General features: G+C 55.3%; 1 protein-coding gene across 1 annotated transcript in view; it reads right to left on the bottom strand.

Moving 5' to 3' along the window:
- Positions 1 to 17,523, bottom strand: part of MYOM3 (myomesin 3) — a 44,919-nt gene that overhangs the window by 18,739 nt on the left and 8,657 nt on the right. The window contains exons 7-19 of the mRNA XM_027109740.1: positions 16,763 to 16,807; positions 16,141 to 16,281; positions 14,487 to 14,648; positions 13,720 to 13,861; positions 12,547 to 12,746; positions 11,835 to 11,888; positions 11,321 to 11,448; positions 8,371 to 8,554; positions 5,483 to 5,657; positions 3,196 to 3,317; positions 2,611 to 2,798; positions 2,250 to 2,376; positions 928 to 1,106 (exon numbers count right to left, since the gene is read on the bottom strand). Coding sequence (XP_026965541.1) covers positions 928 to 1,106; positions 2,250 to 2,376; positions 2,611 to 2,798; positions 3,196 to 3,317; positions 5,483 to 5,657; positions 8,371 to 8,554; positions 11,321 to 11,448; positions 11,835 to 11,888; positions 12,547 to 12,746; positions 13,720 to 13,861; positions 14,487 to 14,648; positions 16,141 to 16,281; positions 16,763 to 16,807 — 1,847 coding nt within the window. The remainder of the gene's footprint in view (positions 1 to 927; positions 1,107 to 2,249; positions 2,377 to 2,610; positions 2,799 to 3,195; positions 3,318 to 5,482; positions 5,658 to 8,370; positions 8,555 to 11,320; positions 11,449 to 11,834; positions 11,889 to 12,546; positions 12,747 to 13,719; positions 13,862 to 14,486; positions 14,649 to 16,140; positions 16,282 to 16,762; positions 16,808 to 17,523) is intronic.

The raw sequence follows: 17,523 nt of genomic DNA, 5'->3' as shown, positions 1-17,523 counted from the left end.
TGTTTTCTGACACAACAAATATGTGTGAGTTGCCTTTGTTATGCCAGGAGAGCACTGTTTGCGCTTTCCCTTCTACACGAGTGCAAGTGAAAACAACCACCACAGGTGAATAAAACTGATGATTCTGCTAGATTTCTTATTTATCCAAAGAGTTTAGAGTTTCCTTCTCATTTAAATGAAGAAACGCATATATGCCTCTATGTTCATTAATATACAGCATGATATACATGTTCTAAATGTTATCTAACATATAAATATCCTGCTCTGTATTGTGCTTTTTTTTTCTTAGCCACATATGGTGGATATGTTTTCATGTCACAACATACACGTAGCTCTACCTCATTCTTTTCTTTTTAATTTTTAAATTTATAATTTTTTTAGCTCTACCTCATTCTTTATATTATTGCCACTCCTTCAGCTACTGTAGCCTTTACACTCACTGACACTGAGTCCACATTAAGGATACACTGTGATTTATTTAAGCAAACCCCCTACTGATGGACATTTAAGTTGTTTCCAAATTTTGCCTTTATAAACAACGCTACAACAAGCATCACTGTCCTTAGGTCTTTGCACACTTGACTAATTATTTCTCTACAGTTCAATCCTAGAAGCAGAATTCCTAGCTCAAGGGATGTGCATATCCAAATGCTAATATACCTTGCTGATTATAAGTGAGGTTTTAGGGAGGAGTCTGCACAGCATGGAGCAGGTTAAGACCAACCACCGGCCAGACCTACTACCAACTCGCTGTGTGACCCTGGCTAAGCCACTCGCCCTCTCTGGTCCTCTGCTGCCATTAAGTGAGGGCAGTGATCTCTGAGGGTCGTTCCAGCTTTGGTGTTCTGTAGTCCTGCCATATCCTGTGGCAGGGAAGGCTTAGGGCGGGCCCATCCTTCATCAGAGGAGGAAGGGGCAGGGACTCACCCTCAGGTGGGTGCCAGAGATGGGGTCTGGAGTGACTGGCTTCCATTGCTCAGAGCCTTCCTCCTGGACGCTCAAGCAGTAGCCTGTGACTGGTCCGGCCCCTTGGTACAGTGGGGGCTCCCACGTCAGCATCAGGGAGGTGGCCCGCACTTCAAACGCCCGCACGTCATGCGGGGGTCCTGTGGGAAGACAGGGTAGAGAAGGAGATGGATATCCAAGTGGCCGGCCAGCCAGTCGGGCAGTGGGCGGGTGGCGAGTCAGCAAGCTTGTCAATCTTTCAGTCCCAGCCAGGCCTGGAAGTGCCTGCTCTGGACATGGTGGGGACCTGGCCGGCCTTGGCTTCATGGCAAAGCTTGGTCTGTGTCTGAACTAGAGTTAACTCTTCAAACTGTGCTCAGTATCACTTCCTCTGGGAAACATCCTTGACCCTCCCCATCCCTGTCCCAGACAGCATTATTTAATCTTTCTAATCTCTTTGCCATTTCAGTGTTTAATGTAGAAGCTCAGGGTGTGGACTCCAGAGTCAGATCACTGGGGTTCATGTCCCAGTGAACACCCTTTTTCAGGCTATGGGGACTCTGGGCAAGTTACTTAGCCTCTATGTTCCTGTCTCCTCATCGGTAAAATGGGGCTAATACTAGTTCTTATAAAATAGTGCTGTCGTGAGCATTAATGACATAACTTATGCAAAGTGTCAGTACATAGTAAGTACCCAACAAATAGCAGTTGTCTATAACTGTCATTGTCTAAAGCATCCCGCGTAGTGATTATCTGCCATTCAGGTAAAGGTTTTGTGCAGAAAACAGAACTGAGCTGAACAGAATGATGGAAGGTTGTTATCCTTCCTTCCTAAGGGGGAGATGAAGGGCTAGTTTGTGAGAAGGCTGATGGTGCTGCGGGAGCGGTGCAGAGGGGGACCAACCTGCCCTGTTTGTCCAGGATTGGGACACAGCTGGTAATACTGGGATGGTAATACTGCGGTGGTAACACTGGGAAAGCCCTGGGCAAACTGGGACGAGTTGGTCACCTAGCAGTGTGCCTTTGGGGTTTGAGATTGGTCTGTGTTGAGAATCGGAGCTCAGATGGGGTGTTGAGCTAGAGGATAGTTTGGATGGGGGTACAGGGCCAGTCAATGGCCAAGGTCAGGGCTCTTGACTTGGCAGAGTTAAGACTGTGTCAGAGGTTACAGGGGGCAGGGGTCTGGTGTTTGGGACCAACAGAGCAAGCTGGAATGCACAGCGAGCCCGGCGGTAGCGGTCATCTTGTTTGGGAGAGGGGAGGGGAGGGCAGGGGCTGGGCTTTGGCGCCTCCCAGCTGCTCACCTGGCTGAGGCATCGTCCACTTTTTGCACTCAAACAGGCTGCTGGGTGCCGACAGCTCTCCAACACCAGCCCAGTTTACTGCCCGGGCACGGAACTCATAGAAGTGGCCTACATGAAGGTCACTGACCTTGAAGAGCAAAAGCACAGACCGTGAAGGCTGAGGCTGGGGAGGCAGGGGACGAGGTTCACAGCAGGAGGTCTATAGGAGCTTCACGTAAGACTGGTCTGCACTTGACAATCAGCTGGATTGTCGAGGCACCAAACCTGAGGCCTCTCTCAGCCTCAGGACCTCCAACCCTGACCCCCACTCTCTACCCACACAAATCAGGACACCAGGCCAGTGGCCGCATTCCAGCCTCACCTTGCACATCTGGGTGGGGATGGGCTGCTGGTTGACCGAGTGCCAGTCCAGTTGCTCTGAGTCGTGTTGGTCCAGGAAGTAGCCCAGGATCTTGCCCCCTCCACGCCGCTTAGGGGGTTTCCACCCAATGACCATATAATTTTCCCCACAGTTCAGGAGGGCGAAGTCATATGGAGCAGATGGTGCAGCTACGGGGAGGCAAGGGGGTGAGGGCCACTGCTCCCGAGGGGCGGCCGGACTGGGCGGTGGGGCCCGAGGGAGGCAGTGAGCCTCCCCCAGTGGGTGCCCACCCTGCTCTGGGGCACGGACTTAGCCAGTAGCGTCCACTGGTAATGCTGACTCAGCTGCGTGCAGGGCACCTGGGCCTCCGAGCTGGTCAGACTTCACCCCATGGCCTCAGGCCGTTGCTACTTCCTCCCCAAAGGAAGGGGTGGTGGGGGTCAGCACCAGATCCCCTGAGAAGGCTTCTGCCCCATGGCCTCTGGAGTTGGACCCTCCAAGAGGTGGTGGATAAGCCCCCTGCTCTCTGCTCAGCCCAGGTCTGTCCCCAGAGGTGTGCAGGCTGCACCTGCCCCGTGGACTTACCCAGAGCCTGCTTGACCTTGACGGGTTCGGTGGCGGCTGAGCTCTCCCCAACTCCAGCCTCGCTGACTGACCTGATACAAAACTCATACTCCTTCCCTGTCCTCAGCCCGGGAACTGTAAACCTGGGAGAGAAATGTACAGCCTTCAGGAAAGGCCAAACCAGCAGCAGGGAGACATTCCTGAACTTTCTAGAACAACCTTGTGGGGATAAGTGGCCACCAGCGTGGTAGGAGTTGAGGCCTCAGTTCTTGCCTAAAGACCTTGCCCCTGCCCCCAGAGTGATGCCTGCCCCCTGGAGGATGAGGTCCTTAAGGTTTTAAAGGATGTAGTTTCCAGAGCCCATCAGTAAGGTGCAAATACGCTGGGAAAGTTACCAGTTGAAGGCCCAGGTAGCCAACCCCTAAACTGAGCAACTGGTACATCTCTAGGACTTTGGGCCTCGTCCTGGAAACACAACAAATGGCTCTTCTGATCCGTACGGATGCTGTGACTACAGCACAGAGTCCTTTTAAAGACCCCTGAATTACCAGCCAGAGACGTACAAGGACACTCTGCTTACAGAAAAATGTCCTCCCATCCTGTCTCTTCTTTTTTTTTTTTTTGCAGTACGCGGGCCTCTCACTGTTGTGGCCTCTCCCGTCGCAGAGCACAGGCTCCGGACGCGCAGGCTCAGCGGCCATGGCTCACGGGCCCAGCCGCTCCACGGCATGTGCGATCTTCCCGGACCGGGGCACGAACCCGTGTCCCCTGCATCGGCAGGCGGACTCTCAACCACTGTGCCACCAGGGAAGCCCCTGTCTCTTCTTGATAAGATCCAAACTCTGAACCTCTTTTTTCCTTTTTCACTTATCAACATTTTCCTGTAGCAAATCTTGTTCTACAGGGAGCTTCCCTCGGCCAGTTGACCCCGAGGAGTTGAATGTTGGAATGTCAGAGGGGCCTTTATGGATCAAACCATTCAGTTTCTTCATTTCACAGGTAGGGAAGGGCTTCCCCAGAAGGAATGGGGTGAGCCAAGAGCACACAGCCAGTTAGGAACAACCTGGACCGAGCCCGGTCTCCCGAATCCCAGCGCAGCGCCTGCCTGTTCAGTATTCATTCATTCAGGTATTTTTTGAGCATCTCTTGTGAGCCAGGTTCTGAGGAGCTCATGGAACAGTGGTGGAACAGACCCTACCTCCCAGCTGAGCTCCCTTCACACCATCACACCAGGCAGCACTGCTGGGCAGCAGTGTTTAGCCTCTTTCCAGCCCTGACACATGTAACCGATGACATGCACGTGTGTGACGAGGTCTCTGGATGTACCAGAGGGTCACGCCACGCCCCACGTGTGGCACGTTCTTCCGACATGCCACTTTCAACACGTGACTCTCCCTCAGCCCCTGTCCTCCCCTTCAGGGACGGACATCTGAATGCAAGTCAGGGGAGTGATGTCATCCTAGGGATAACCTGGACTCCGAGCTCATTTGTCCAAAACCCAATTAATTATTCTCCAACTGGAGAACTTTAGCAGTGACAAAGCATGAGTGACCGTGAGGCACCGTGTGCCAGAGGGGCACCAGGTCCTGTCCCCTTTTCTGGGTGAGATAATCTTGGGGCTCGCAGCCCAGGGTGAGGGGAGCCCACAGGTGTGCTCAGGGCCCAGCCGGTCGTCTGATGGAAAGGGAAGGGGGGGGTGTCACCACCTGAGCCCCTGCCCCCACAAAGCCTCAAAACGGAGAGAAGTCATGAGTCCAGAAGCCTCGAGGGTTCTGCCTGCGAGGACCGGGGCCACCGAGTGAGGAGGGAGACTCTGAGGGGAGTGGGAGTGGCATAGGCAAGAGCACAGGAGTCTGGGCCGAGGTTCAGAGAGGGCGAGTCTCTGTGCAGGGGTGCCCGGCGAGTGAGGGGTGGGTGTGGAGCCTGAACCCCAGCCGCCCAGGCTGCACTCTCTGCCTCTCTGTCTCTAAGCTCCTGGAAAGACAAGGCCTCGGCAGTCACCACTACCTGCAAACAGCACGCTCCTAGTGAGTGTTGCCGCAAAAGAGGCCGTCTGGACCAAGTGCACTTACTAGCTAGGTGAGCTTTGGCAAACTCCGTAACTGCTCTGTGCCTCGGTTTCTTCATCTGTACAATGATAATAGAAGTAATAGTCCTAAGTTCAGAGGATTGCAGCTAGAACTGAATGACCTAATATATGAAAAGAACTTAGAACAGTGCCCAATGCCCAACCGTACAGTGAACGGCAGAGGCTTCATTATTATTCCGGCCCTGCCCTAGGGCAGGAAGGGGGTGGGGGCAAACTCACCTGCTGCCCTGGATGGGTTTGTTGTTAACTGTTTTCCACTCAGATGATCCTGCCTCCCGGGAGTAGATGTAATAACCCAGGAGCTCTGGGCTGTCTTTCACAGGATCCCAGGTCAGGGAGACAGAGGTCTGCGTGTCTCGGAAAGCTTGAACTTGAGTTGGAGGAGGGAGAGTGGCTAAAAATCAGAAGTGTGGACTGAGTGAAGATGCTGAGTTACACGGCTGGGGAGGGGGAGGTGTGTGGGAGAGGCGGGGAGGTGCGCACATGGCAATCAAGGGGGGCACGTGCGTTGCAGACATGCCCTGGGGCTTTGGGCAGCTCCTCCCTAGTCCCAGAGGTGTCCTCCAGACTCTTGTGTTCTGAAAGTCTTCTCTCATCTTACCTCCAAACATCTCCGCTTCCTCACTAAAATCCCCATTCATGAACCCTACTATCGCTCGCTCTCTCTTAGAAGTCACCAGATCTGACAATTTCCTCAGCCTTATCTTTGATCTCTAGGAAGCTTCCTTTTATTTCCCTTGAAACTTTAACTTTCATGGCTCCCTGAGACTACGCTCCTTGAGGTAGGGTTTGCCATGATGTGTTAAATGGACAGATCTGGATGGACGGACGGATGGACGGATGGATGGATGAATGGATCAATAGACTAATGGATGGACAGGTGGATGAATAGATGGATAGACGGATGGATGGATGGATGTCAGATACAGGACCTTCCTAGTTCTCCTTTTCCTTCTCAAACTCCTTACACATCCTTTTGTGGCTCCCCCTCTTTCTTGTTTTTTTTTTTTGCGGTACGCGGGACTCTCACTGCTGTGGCCTCTCCTGTTGCGGAGCACAGGCTCCGGACGCGCAGGCTCAGCGGCCGTGGCTCATGGGCCCAGCCGCTCCGCAGCATGTGGGATCTTCCCGGACCGGGGCACGAACCCGTGTCCCCTGCATCGGCAGGCGGACCCTCAACCACTGCACCCCCAGGGAAGCCCTCCCCCTCTTTCTTTTGTCACCACATGTGCGACTCCTCCAAGTGTCTGCTCCTTGACTTGCTCCATTTTTCTCCTCTTTTCTCATCTCAAGTGTCCACCTATTCCCATGTCTTCAGCCCTCACCTCTCTGCAGGCGACTCCCCAGGCTTTACCTCCAGGCCTGCTCTCTCTCCTGAATTCTAGAGCCTCATCTTCCATTTTTCCCTGGACGCCTCTCCTTGTGTTCTGGTGGTGCCTCAAAGTCAACAGGCAGAGGCTGAACTCAGCATCAATCCAACATAAATCCTGTAACTACTGAGTGCCTGCTCTGAGCCAGGCTCTGCATCTGGCCCAGGGGAAGTACTGAGAAACAGACTTGGGGTCCTGGGCTCAGGAAGGTCCTGTCAGCAACTTCAGCCTCTCAGGTTGAAGACAGGGTGACAGTGGATGAAGGCTGGGTGGTGGGAGAGGGTAGAAGGAGGGCACTCAGGGGCCCCATGTGTCCAAGAGACCTGATTCTACCCGTAGGCAAGAACTTGAGCTGAGGACATCCATGTAGGGAGTAGTACTCACGCACCAACATCATGATTTCAAGACCTGAGGATATGTTTGTGGTATAATGTTAATTGTAAGAGGTAGAATGCAAAGCTCTACACGTGGTTTGATTGGACTTTCAGAAAGATGCATTGGCGTGCATGCGTCAGAGACCAGAGGCCCAAGCGCCTAGATGTTCACAGTGGTTACCCTTGGTCAGCGGGATCCTCCCTCCCTCCCTCCCTCCCTCCCTCCCTTCCCCTCTCTCTCTCTCTCTCTCTCGCTTCTTTTGTATTTTCCCATTTTTGTACAATAACTTCACTTTCGTAATACAAGTAAATGTCTTTTCTTTTTTCCTCTCCTCCCCTCCTCTCTCTTCTTTTCCTCTCCTTTCCTTCTCCGAACTGTACCAGAACCTTGCCCTAAGGCTGCCTTGTGGTCCAGAGACTGCCCACATCCAATCACAAACCAGTCACTGGCCAGGCCCCTGAGTCAAGACTAAATGTTAACCAGACCAGAATTAAAGAAAAACTCCATTTGCCCACCAACCTATTTATACTTACTATGAATATATATCTATATCTATATCTATATCTATATCTATATCTATTTTTCTACATTATTGAAACAGTACAAATCTAGGACTTTGGAATCTTCCCAAACAGGCCTTGCAGCGTATCAGGCTCTTTTCAGATGGGCAGCGCTACAGCTGGTTCCTTAAAGGACTAGCTGGTGATGGCAGGGAACCTTCTGATCTTATCAGAATCCAGAGGCCTGAGAGGAGAGAGGGAACCCCGGGAAGTCAGGACCAGGATGGAGCTGCCGCTGGGAGACTCGGGAAGGAGCCACAGGTGGGGGCGATAACCAGGCCTTCAGAACAGCGGGTTTGGCAGGTGAGGACACCGAGGTGCGCAGCTCAGAAATGACCTGCCCAGGCCCACGCCGTGCTGCAGATGAGAGGGGTCCCACCTGGTGAGGCGGATTGGGGGGGGACCAGGGAGAGGGCCGGAGGCCTGCCCTGGGGCTCACTCCTGGCTGCACAAGGTGGGTTCAGGCCCTGGTTGGAGACGTTTAGAACTGAGGGACCACTTGGTCACACTCAGATTCTGTGCTGGACCTGGCTGGATTCTGCAACCTGTGAATTGTTGATCTAGAAAAAAATGTCTATACTTTCAAGAGCCTCTTGCCCAGAGAAATGTATCAATAATTCTTGATGGTCTAAAGTTTTACAGGCCTGTGATCATGTTGCTTTTCAGCTTCGTGATAGGTAGAAGTGGTCAAGGACAGAGAAACGGGCACGGCTGCGTCCCTGCAGCCATGGGGTCCCGAGCCCCGGATGCTGACAGCCTGGTCTGGCCTGGCCTGGCCCCACCTCCTGCATCACACAGGTACCTGGCTTCCCCCTCAAGGCGATGGGCTCGCTGGGCTCCGAGGGATCGCTCATGCCGTACTGGTTTATCGCTCGCACTCTGAAGACGTACGACTTCCCTTTCTCCAGATCCAAAAGGGCGAATCTCGGGGATTTCACAGGCGTTTCTGAGTTGATGGCCTCCCAGGTGCCGCTACCTATGACCGACTGTGACAAGGGAGAGAAACTTGCCTTTGGTTAAGTGGTTGCCTTCCCACATGTGCTCTCACTAACTTCTATCCTTGGCCCAGGCTGCCCCTCAACACCTGAACTCTGGATCCACCTGCCTCCGTGACGTCTCTACCTGGATGCCCATCGAGCATCTCACATTCAACAGAACTGACCCTGGAACTTGCCCCCCTGCCAATGCAGCCCACATCGAGTTAGTGGCACCCGTCCTTTCAGCTGTTCAGGCCAGAACCCTGGGAGCCATCCTGGACTCTTTCTCTCATTTCTCATCCCCCGAAGATGCTCTGTCAACAAACCCAGTTGGCTCTACCTTCGAAATTTATCCAGAGTCCAACCATGGCTTTTCAGCCTCATGCTCCCCTCCACAGCCTTGATCCAAGCCACCATCGTCTCTCACCTGAGTTACCTCAATAGCCTCCTAACTGGTCTGCCTGTTTCTACCTTTAACTACCTTCAGTCTTTTCTCCAAATGACAGGCAGAGGCATCCTTTTACAACACAAGTCAGATCACATCCGTGTCTGCCCAGAACCCTCCCAAGCCCTGCATCTCCCTCAGAGTGAAATTCTCCATGGCTTGACTCCTGCCACCTGTCTGGCCACATTCCATGCCCCCCTTTGCCCACTCACCAGGCTCTGTGTCCCCCTGCTGTTCCTTGATGGTGCCAGGCCCAATCCCTGCCTCTGGGCCTTTGCACTTGCTGGTCCCTTTTCTTGGAATGTTCTTCCCCCAGAAATCTCTGGTTTGCCCCTCACTTCCTTTGGGTCTTTACTCAAAACTCACCTTCTCAGGGTGGCCTCCCCAGCACCGCCCCCCCATATGAAAGGTCAGCAGCCCCTCCCTCAACACTTCAAATCCCCTCCATGCTGTCTGTCTTTCTCCTAAGCTCCTACCATTAGCAAATGTGCCAAATACTTTTCGGATTCATCTTCTTTGTCATCCATCCCCCACCCCCTACTCCAATCTCAGCTCTGGAGGCAGGAGTTTGTCTGTTTTATCCACCACTGAGAACAGTACTGACGCATGAGAGGTGCTCAGTCTATGTTTGTGGGATGAATACATGAGTAAATGGATGAATTCTCACAATAACTCTGCAAAGTAAGGGTTAATTTCCCCACCAATGAGGAAATTCAGGTTCAGGAAGTTTTGGTAACTTGGCCAAAAGTCACGCATCTAATAGCTGGCATATTTGGTATTTAAGCTCAGCTGTGGGTACCCCCAAACCTGCTCATTCTACACAGCATCAGGGGCCCCAAAGGCAGCCATAAATCCTGTGTCTCTGGGTAGATAGAGGGTGAAGAGCCGAGGGTGATGCAGGTTAAAAGACACCCAGAGGCCACTTCTGCCGAGTCTGGGTGTGAGAGTTAAAACCTAGAAGCCCTGGGGGGACCCACTGACCCTGCCCTCTCTGTGCTTTTCCCTCCCAAGGCCCACCTGGCTGTCAGTAGCCTAGAACCCAGGTAGGCTGAGAAATCACTACAGAAACCAAGGAACACGGCTGAGCACCCACTGCGTGCCAAGTTCTGTTCTAAGTCTTGACGTGCTTTAGTTAATTTGATTCTCACATCAACCCTATAAGATGTACAATTATTATGTCTATTTCATGGAAGAAGAAACTGAGGCACAGAGAGGTTAAATTTCTTGCCCAAGGTCACACAGCTAGTAAGTAGCAGAGACAAGATTAGAGCCCAGGCAGTCTGACTCCAAGGTCTTAACCATTATACGCTATAGCCTCACAAAACAAATCCTCCATTATCCATAGCTTTCCCATGTCAGAGAAATAGGATCACCTGTGAATGTGCAGAGAGGCCCATCTGGACAACGAGAGCCACAGACTCTTCCCTGGAACCTTTTTATTCCTTGATTCACTAAACCTGTACCGTCCACCTGCCATGTGCCAGGCACCGTGCTGGACCCAGCGAGTAATGAGAAGGTAAACCTGGTGTCTTCCGTTAGGGGGATCAGAGGCAAGAGCATCTCCTTGGGAAGGGTTTACAGTCCCAGGGCTGCGGGCCCTGGCTATGTGCTGCTTTTATTTCACCCTCACAGGGTAGGGTGTCCATTCTATGCTGGAGGAAACTGAGGCTCAGAGAACTTAGCAAAGGAGCTCACACAGCAGAAGTCAGGAATGAAATGGATCTTAACACCATGCTGTTTTTTACTCTGCCACAGTGCCTCCCCTCCACTGTGAAATCCATTTCACATGAGCTGCCCCCCTCCCCAGTCTCCTGCCCCTACTCTGCCCCCAGGGAGAACCGCCTCCTGGTGCTACCCACCTCCACCCCCCATGCCCTGTATGTGCTGTCTGCCAATGACCCTGGCAGGTGGGCACCATCCTGGCTTCCCTCCCACCCTGGCCCTGGCGGAGGTTGGGTGTTCGACCCGATGTGTGACCAGGTGCCGGACAGACTTGGGGTGCGGGTGTACGCAGGACATGGCGGACCTACTGTTGCCATTGTCTGTGTCTCTTGATTTTGTGCATTTCCGTGAACAGCTTCCGGAACTGCCATCAGTAACTGACCTCTCAGGGCTGGAGGTAACCTCGAAAGGTCATTTAATCTACCCGCCTGCCTCTGTGCAGGGCTATGCTCAAGTCTTCCAGGCAGGAAATTCTCTTCTCTTCAGGCCTCCCAGGGGACACTGTCGGGGTCTCCCAGCGCCTCCCTGAACACCCCCCCACGTCCTGGTAACACAGCGCGTCTGTTTCTCAGGCCGGCCTGGGGCTGGGGCCCTTGGGGTCTCCGTACCTTCTCCAGGAAGTACGTCAGTGGGGCTTTGCCCCGGGGTCTTGGCTTCTCCCAGCCCAGAACCACATAGGCCTCGTGGATCTCGCTGGCGTGGACATTGGTCGGGGGCGAGGGGATGGTCACGAAGTCTGGAATCAGAGCCATCGGGGGGGAGGAGATGTGTGGGCCGTCGGAGACCCCAGATCTCAGCCCCTCACTTCATTGAGGAGGGAACTGGGGCCCAGAGAGGGGCAGGAACTTGCTCCAGTCACCCAGCAAGGCCGGGCAGGGCCAGGGCCAGAACCCAGGTCTCCCCACGTCCTGCCGGGACTTTCCCTGACGTCTACTTCCTCCGCGAGGGGCGCAGTCGCCCACCAGAGAGCCTGGCCCCTCAGCCTGGATCCTGCCCGCGCTCGCCTCCCCGCACCCTGCACACGACAGCTTCTGCCTCTGGGTTCAGTTTGTGGCCCAGAGTTTCCAGAACCGCAAAGGGGGCTGGAGTCTTGAGACAAAGTGTCAGGAGGTTCACACGTACCTTCAGAATCATCTGTGCTGACCGTGATCGTTTTTCCTGTATCAAAGGGGATCTCTAGTGGGGAGAAGGGAACATGTTAGGGGAGAGCTAAGGGGTGCAGGGTGTGTGTGGTGGGCGGGCTCAGCAGGCCACAGGGAAGGGCCTGCCCCACTCTGGGTGCTGATTCCTCCCCCGCTCCTGGTCCTGGCCTTCCGGCCCCTCACTGTGTGTCCTCAAGCAGCGATCTCAGGTGTCCAAAGTGCGGCACTGCTGCTCTTGGACCCCAAAGATGCTCTGTCCTCTCGGGACAGAGAGAAGTGATGGGGTCAGATCCCTAGGGCACGGCAAACCCAAATCAGGCTGACTCCTCAGAGCTGAGAGGGCTGTGTTCCCCCCGCCGTGCAGGCTGGGGGCTTCTGAGGCAGGACGGTTTTCCTCCTTCAGATGAAGGGCATCCGAGGAGGGTGCTGTGGTTTTACCCCAGATTAGCATCTTGTGTGGACAGGTTTGTGTTTCTTCCATCAGACGCGCTGTACCTTCCCCCTCCAGCTAGGGGTTGCTAAGGACAGCACTGTCTCCTCCATCAGATTAGGGGTTCCTGAGGGCTGGGCTGTGTCTCCCCTCCTGGATCAGGGCTTGGCATGGGGGCTGTGCGCCTGTCTCCTGCGTGAGGCAGTCCTGAGCATGCCCTGACGGATGCTCTGGAATGTCCCCGCAGGGCCTCTGTGCCCACCTGTCTTCCTCCGGGCTTCCTCAGGGTCGCCCATGGCAACCGGTTCGGAAGCCTTGGAGGGGATGCTGCTGCCCGCTCTGCTGATGGCTCTCACCCGGAACCGATAGCTCTGGCCTTCGACGAGGCCTTGGACTGGGCACCGACAGGTCCCGCCGGGGGCCTGGTGGCAGGGCACCCATTGTTCGGACTCGCCCTGGCACCTGTGGGAGAGAGGCCTCGGCTGCAGCCCCTGCCCGTGACTCACATCTTCCCAGGGTGAGCCTCTTCCAGGGCCCTTCCCCCGCCCTGGGCTGCCGGCCCAGCTCATCTCTCTCCATTTAGAAGCCCGGCTCCAACCTCGGGCCCCAGGATGCCTTCTCACCATCCTCCACCAAGCGCGATGCTAATCAAAATAGCTAGTGCCTCCCATGAGCTTTCCTGCGCGTCTGGAGCCATGCTGTGTCCCTCCGCACCTGTTATCGCGTTTAATCCTGACGGTCCTCGCGGTTAGGTGTGATTACCTTCACTCTACCAACGGGATCCGCGTTTAGAGAGTGAGATGACTTGCCCGAGGTCACATGGCTTGTGAGTGGGCGAGTTAGCCTTTCCCCAGAGGGCTGTCCACTCCCTGTTGGAGAGCCTTCCAGAGTGACCCTCGGAGTCTGGGGTCTCTGTGCCCCCCTGGGTGCCACTGTCCTCAGTACTGGCTGGATGGGGCCATGTACCTCAGTTTCCTCATCTGTAGAATGGGGCACTAGAGAGTCCCCCTGCCCCCTTAGATAGGGATTGTTGGAAGGATTCGAGTGGCTGGTTTAGCTTACCTCCAGCTAGGGCCCCGGAGCCGGCGGCAGGTGAAGGAGGTGGGGTGTTCTAGACCTCCCCTTTCCTGGTGTGCCTCCTCCCTCCCGCGTCAGTGCTACTCTGTCTCCGGCACTCAGGGAGGACAGCATCCACACGTGCTCAGGTTTCAAGCACTGATGTTTGCCCCTCCCAGCGGCAGCTCCTGCTGTAAAGGGTCTAGAGGGCAGCGGCTGACTCCAGGGGCAGACACCCTTCTATTGCCCCTACATAACACATTTACCTCCTGCCCTATTCCAAGGACAGGCACGGGGGTCCCTCTTTCCCGTGGCCCCCACGCTTATCCTCACAGAGCCATCTACCCCATGGGCTCTGCCACTGAAGAGACCGACTCACAGCTCAATGGAGTAGCTGGTGATGGGGTTGCCACGTGTGTCACTGGGCGGGGTCCACGTCAGGATGAGGCAGTCCCTGTTCACGTTCAGGCATCGGACATTCAGGGGGGATCCTGGAGCCCCGGGCTTCTCGGCTGCAGCATCTGAAGCCCGGGGTGGGCGGGGTTGGGAAGAGAGTGGGGGGAGGCTCTTCCTGTCAATGTCCACTTGGCGACAGACCCCCTCCCATTCTCACCCCTCATCCTCTTCTCATTCACCACCCCCCAGGGGCTCAGTTGGATCTCGAGGAGAACGACCTGAATAACAGCCTCTTCCTTTCAAACAACAGCATCTGGGGGTAGGGGTAGGAGTACCGTTTATTAGGGGCCCATTCTACGCCACACACCTGCACAATTGGCATAATTAATCTCTGAGTCCCGGCGCAACCCCCCATCTTGCAGGTGGGAAAACTGAGTGTCATAGAGGAGAAGTGAATTTCCCCAAATCACCCAGCTAGTGAAGTGGCAAAGCCAGGAGACAGAAATCAACCAGGACTAGAATGGTCCCAGCCCACGATCAGCCCTCCCTCTCCAGCTGGCTCCGCGTCTCAGACTCTCAGGCTGTGTCCCTTTGGAGGGTCATGGGATGCATAGGGATTCTTAGAGAGACTCTACCCTAGCACCCCCAATATATAGCATGGAAACCGAGGCCTCAAGGAGCAGGGACTCGCCCAAATGTCCCACAGCAAATCAGTCAAGGCAGAGCCCCGGTCCCCCACCGCCCCCTCACCTCTCACAAACACATAGGCGCTCTGCTCCCGGAGCCCAAAGGGCGAGGGCACCTGAACCGTGTAGAGACCCTCGTCCTCCTTGTAGGCACAGGACACCTTCAGGGACGCCTGGCGGTCTGCGTAGAGGATCTGCCGGCAGCTGGAGGACTTCAGCAGCCTCCCTGCAGAGGGAGGGGTCCAGGGTGAGCCCGTGGGGGATCTGGGCCTCACCTGGGAACCCACAGATGCTCTGGGGGTCTAGGCAGAGGGGAGTTTGGCCTGGCTAGAGCCTGAGGCTCTGCTGGGCAGTTGGGGAGGGGGTGGTGACCTCCAGGACTCTGCCAACGTGGTCTCTGAACTCTCCTCTGCAGAAGGCTTGAGGCGGGCAGGGGGTGGCAGGGCCGGGCCCAGGGAAGGGGCTGGGGCTTCAGTGAGGTAATGAGGGTTCAGGGAAGTGGTCAGCGGCTGGGTGAGTGGCTCGGTAAGGAGTCGGAGGTCCTGTGAAGAAGTGGGACCAAGAGAGATGGGGCCTGTGTGAGGGTCAGGGGCTCATTGGGACGCTGGGGGCTGGAGAAAGGAGGTGGGGCTCGGTGGGCAGGGGGTGTGAGCTTAATGGAGGGAGGGGGGCCTGTTGAGGGGGGTGGGGACTCAGGAAAGGGATAGGGGACTTACTGAAAGAGTCGGGGTACCAGTGAGGCGGGTGGGGACTGGGCAGGCGGGACCTCAGTGAGGGGAGGGGGAAGGGGCTCTGGGGCTCTAGGCCTCTCCCCGCGGTCCTGCTGTTGCCCCACCCTGCTCTTTGTGCCACGTGAAGGCCCCTCCCTCCTGCCAGCACCTCTGTTCTGGAAGACCTGCGGGTTTGGGAAAGCTCTTTGCCTGTTGTCGCAGCTGTTTCTCAGGGCTCGTGACTTTCCCACTCCTCCACTCCAGCCCCCAGCAGGGGCAGCTTCCCCAGGCTCAAGCTCTGGGGTGTCAGGGGGCTGTGCTCCTGGCCCTTTGGCTGCAGGTCTGGTCACGAATGGGGCAGGAAGCCCAGCTGTTCCTCTCCTCCCTGGCTGACCGGCCTTCCCCAGCCCTGGCCCATGACCCCCCGTGAACCTTCCAGCTCACGAGTAGCAGTTATGTACCTGCACCTACAACCCTGACTCTGAAAAGCCCGAGGCAATTGTCACAACCTGCCCTGACCTTCCTCAGGCTGACCTGCTCCTGGCCTTAGCCTCTGTTCTTGTTGCTTCAAATGTCATTACCTACCCCTAGGGCGCTGATGTCGAGCCCATAGATGTAAAGGGCTGGGCTGGTGCCTGGCCAACCACAGGCTCTCAACGGGCAGTGTGCAATTGTGTTCTGGCTTCCTGCTTCCTCCCGGATGGACAGCCCCTTGAGCTTACGCATGTCTGTTCCTAACCCTGCCCCGGCACCCAGCACAGGGCCTGGCACCACAGGTGCTCGGTGACACTTTGCAGGGTGACTTGATCTGAACCCACCTGGCTGTGCTCTGCTTCCCTCTACCTCATCGGCACCCATCGCCCAGCTTGTACCAGTTAGGGGGCAGGCATAGCTGAGTTCCTCTCTCCACCGGGGGTCCCAGGGGTGGGAATGGAGCCAGGGCTCTAGTCCCTCTCTGGCTTCCACCTCTGCCTCTGCAGGCAAGGGGCCAGGACTAGGGGTCCTCACCATCCCGGAACCACTGGATGTTCTGCTCGGCGTCTAATACATCTTCAGAAAATAGGCAGGACAGGGAGAAGGGTTCCTTCTCACGGGCGAAGACTGGTTTCAGCACCGATGTGAATTCCACGTTGGAGCCAAACATCAGTCCTGAGTGGGAACAGAGATTTAGGGCAGAAGTCTTCTAAGGCTGCCAGCTCAGCCTGGGGCTTAGATGCGAGTGAGGACCCTTCTGGGGTGTCCCCGCTCCTCTGGGTCAGGATTCACAGTTTTGCAGGTGGTGTTAACAAAGAGAAGAGGGGGCCTGATCCTGGGGGCCGGGGGTGGGGGAGAGATTTCTCTGGGTGGGACCAGATGAGCTGAAACGGCAAATACTGGTTTGTCTTTTTGGATTTGCCTTTTTCTCATTCAGTCTTGGCCACTGAGAGTGCAGCAGCTGGAGGCGGCTCCGGGGTGCCTAGGGACCCCAGAAACCAGTCTACAGGTATGAACAGTTTATAGGCAAACCACACGTGGACATCCCTTTGTGGGCAGTGGATGGCGATATTCTAAAGGGGACTGTTGGGGGCCCTGACGAGGAGCCCCAGACACCCTCCTCCCTGAGGGCCCGTCCCTCCCCAAGCCTCCTTACTTTTAAAGATCTCCGAATCGAAGCCAGCATCCTTCCCCAGGTAAGCTGAAAACCCAGAGCAAATGGAGTTGGAGAAGGCTCAGAGCCCACGTTCCTACTGGATTTTGGAGGCATGGCCTTTGGTCATGGGTTTGAATCCTGATCTGGCAGTGGCTCCCCCCTTCAGCTTGGGGAAAGTTCCCTAGCCTTTCTGTGCCTCAGTTCCTTATTGACTCCTCCCTGATGGTGGTGGCGGGGGGGGGGGGTTCTGAATACATGAGTTCACATGAACAAAGCCCTCAGCAGGAACCTGGCATACAGTCAGTGCTCAATAAATGGTGGTTTCCTTCCTTTACCCAAGTCCACCGCCAGAATCACAGTCCTACAGGTGGAGCCTGGTCAGACTGGGATTTCTGGTGGGTCCAGGGCAGTGCTAAGAGAGCCTCCTGGAGGCTTCAGGGTGAAGTCCAAGGTGGTGTGGACACGGACCACCAGGGGATAGTGAGAACATTTTTATTCACATAGCGGGTACCATGTGCGCTTATTAACTCGTTTAATCCACAGCAGCCTTGTCTGTTGTTGTCATTATTATCCTCTCATACAAATGAGGAAACTGAGGCATAATCACCTAGCGAGCACCCCAGCAGCCTGAAGCCAGGACATGACACTGGTCCCTGGGATGGCCTTGATGGAGGAGGGATGGGGATATGTGGATGAAATCATGGAGGGGCGGACAGAGGAAGGCAGGGCACAAGGGCCTGATGCCTGACCTTGCAATCGAC

Source organism: Aethalodelphis obliquidens, unplaced genomic scaffold (genome assembly GCF_003676395.1).
Source record: "Aethalodelphis obliquidens isolate GAN/ISIS:26980383/991018 unplaced genomic scaffold, ASM367639v1 scaffold9, whole genome shotgun sequence".
NCBI lineage: Eukaryota > Metazoa > Chordata > Mammalia > Artiodactyla > Delphinidae > Aethalodelphis > Aethalodelphis obliquidens.
This window is presented reverse-complemented; position numbering and strand designations above follow the sequence as displayed.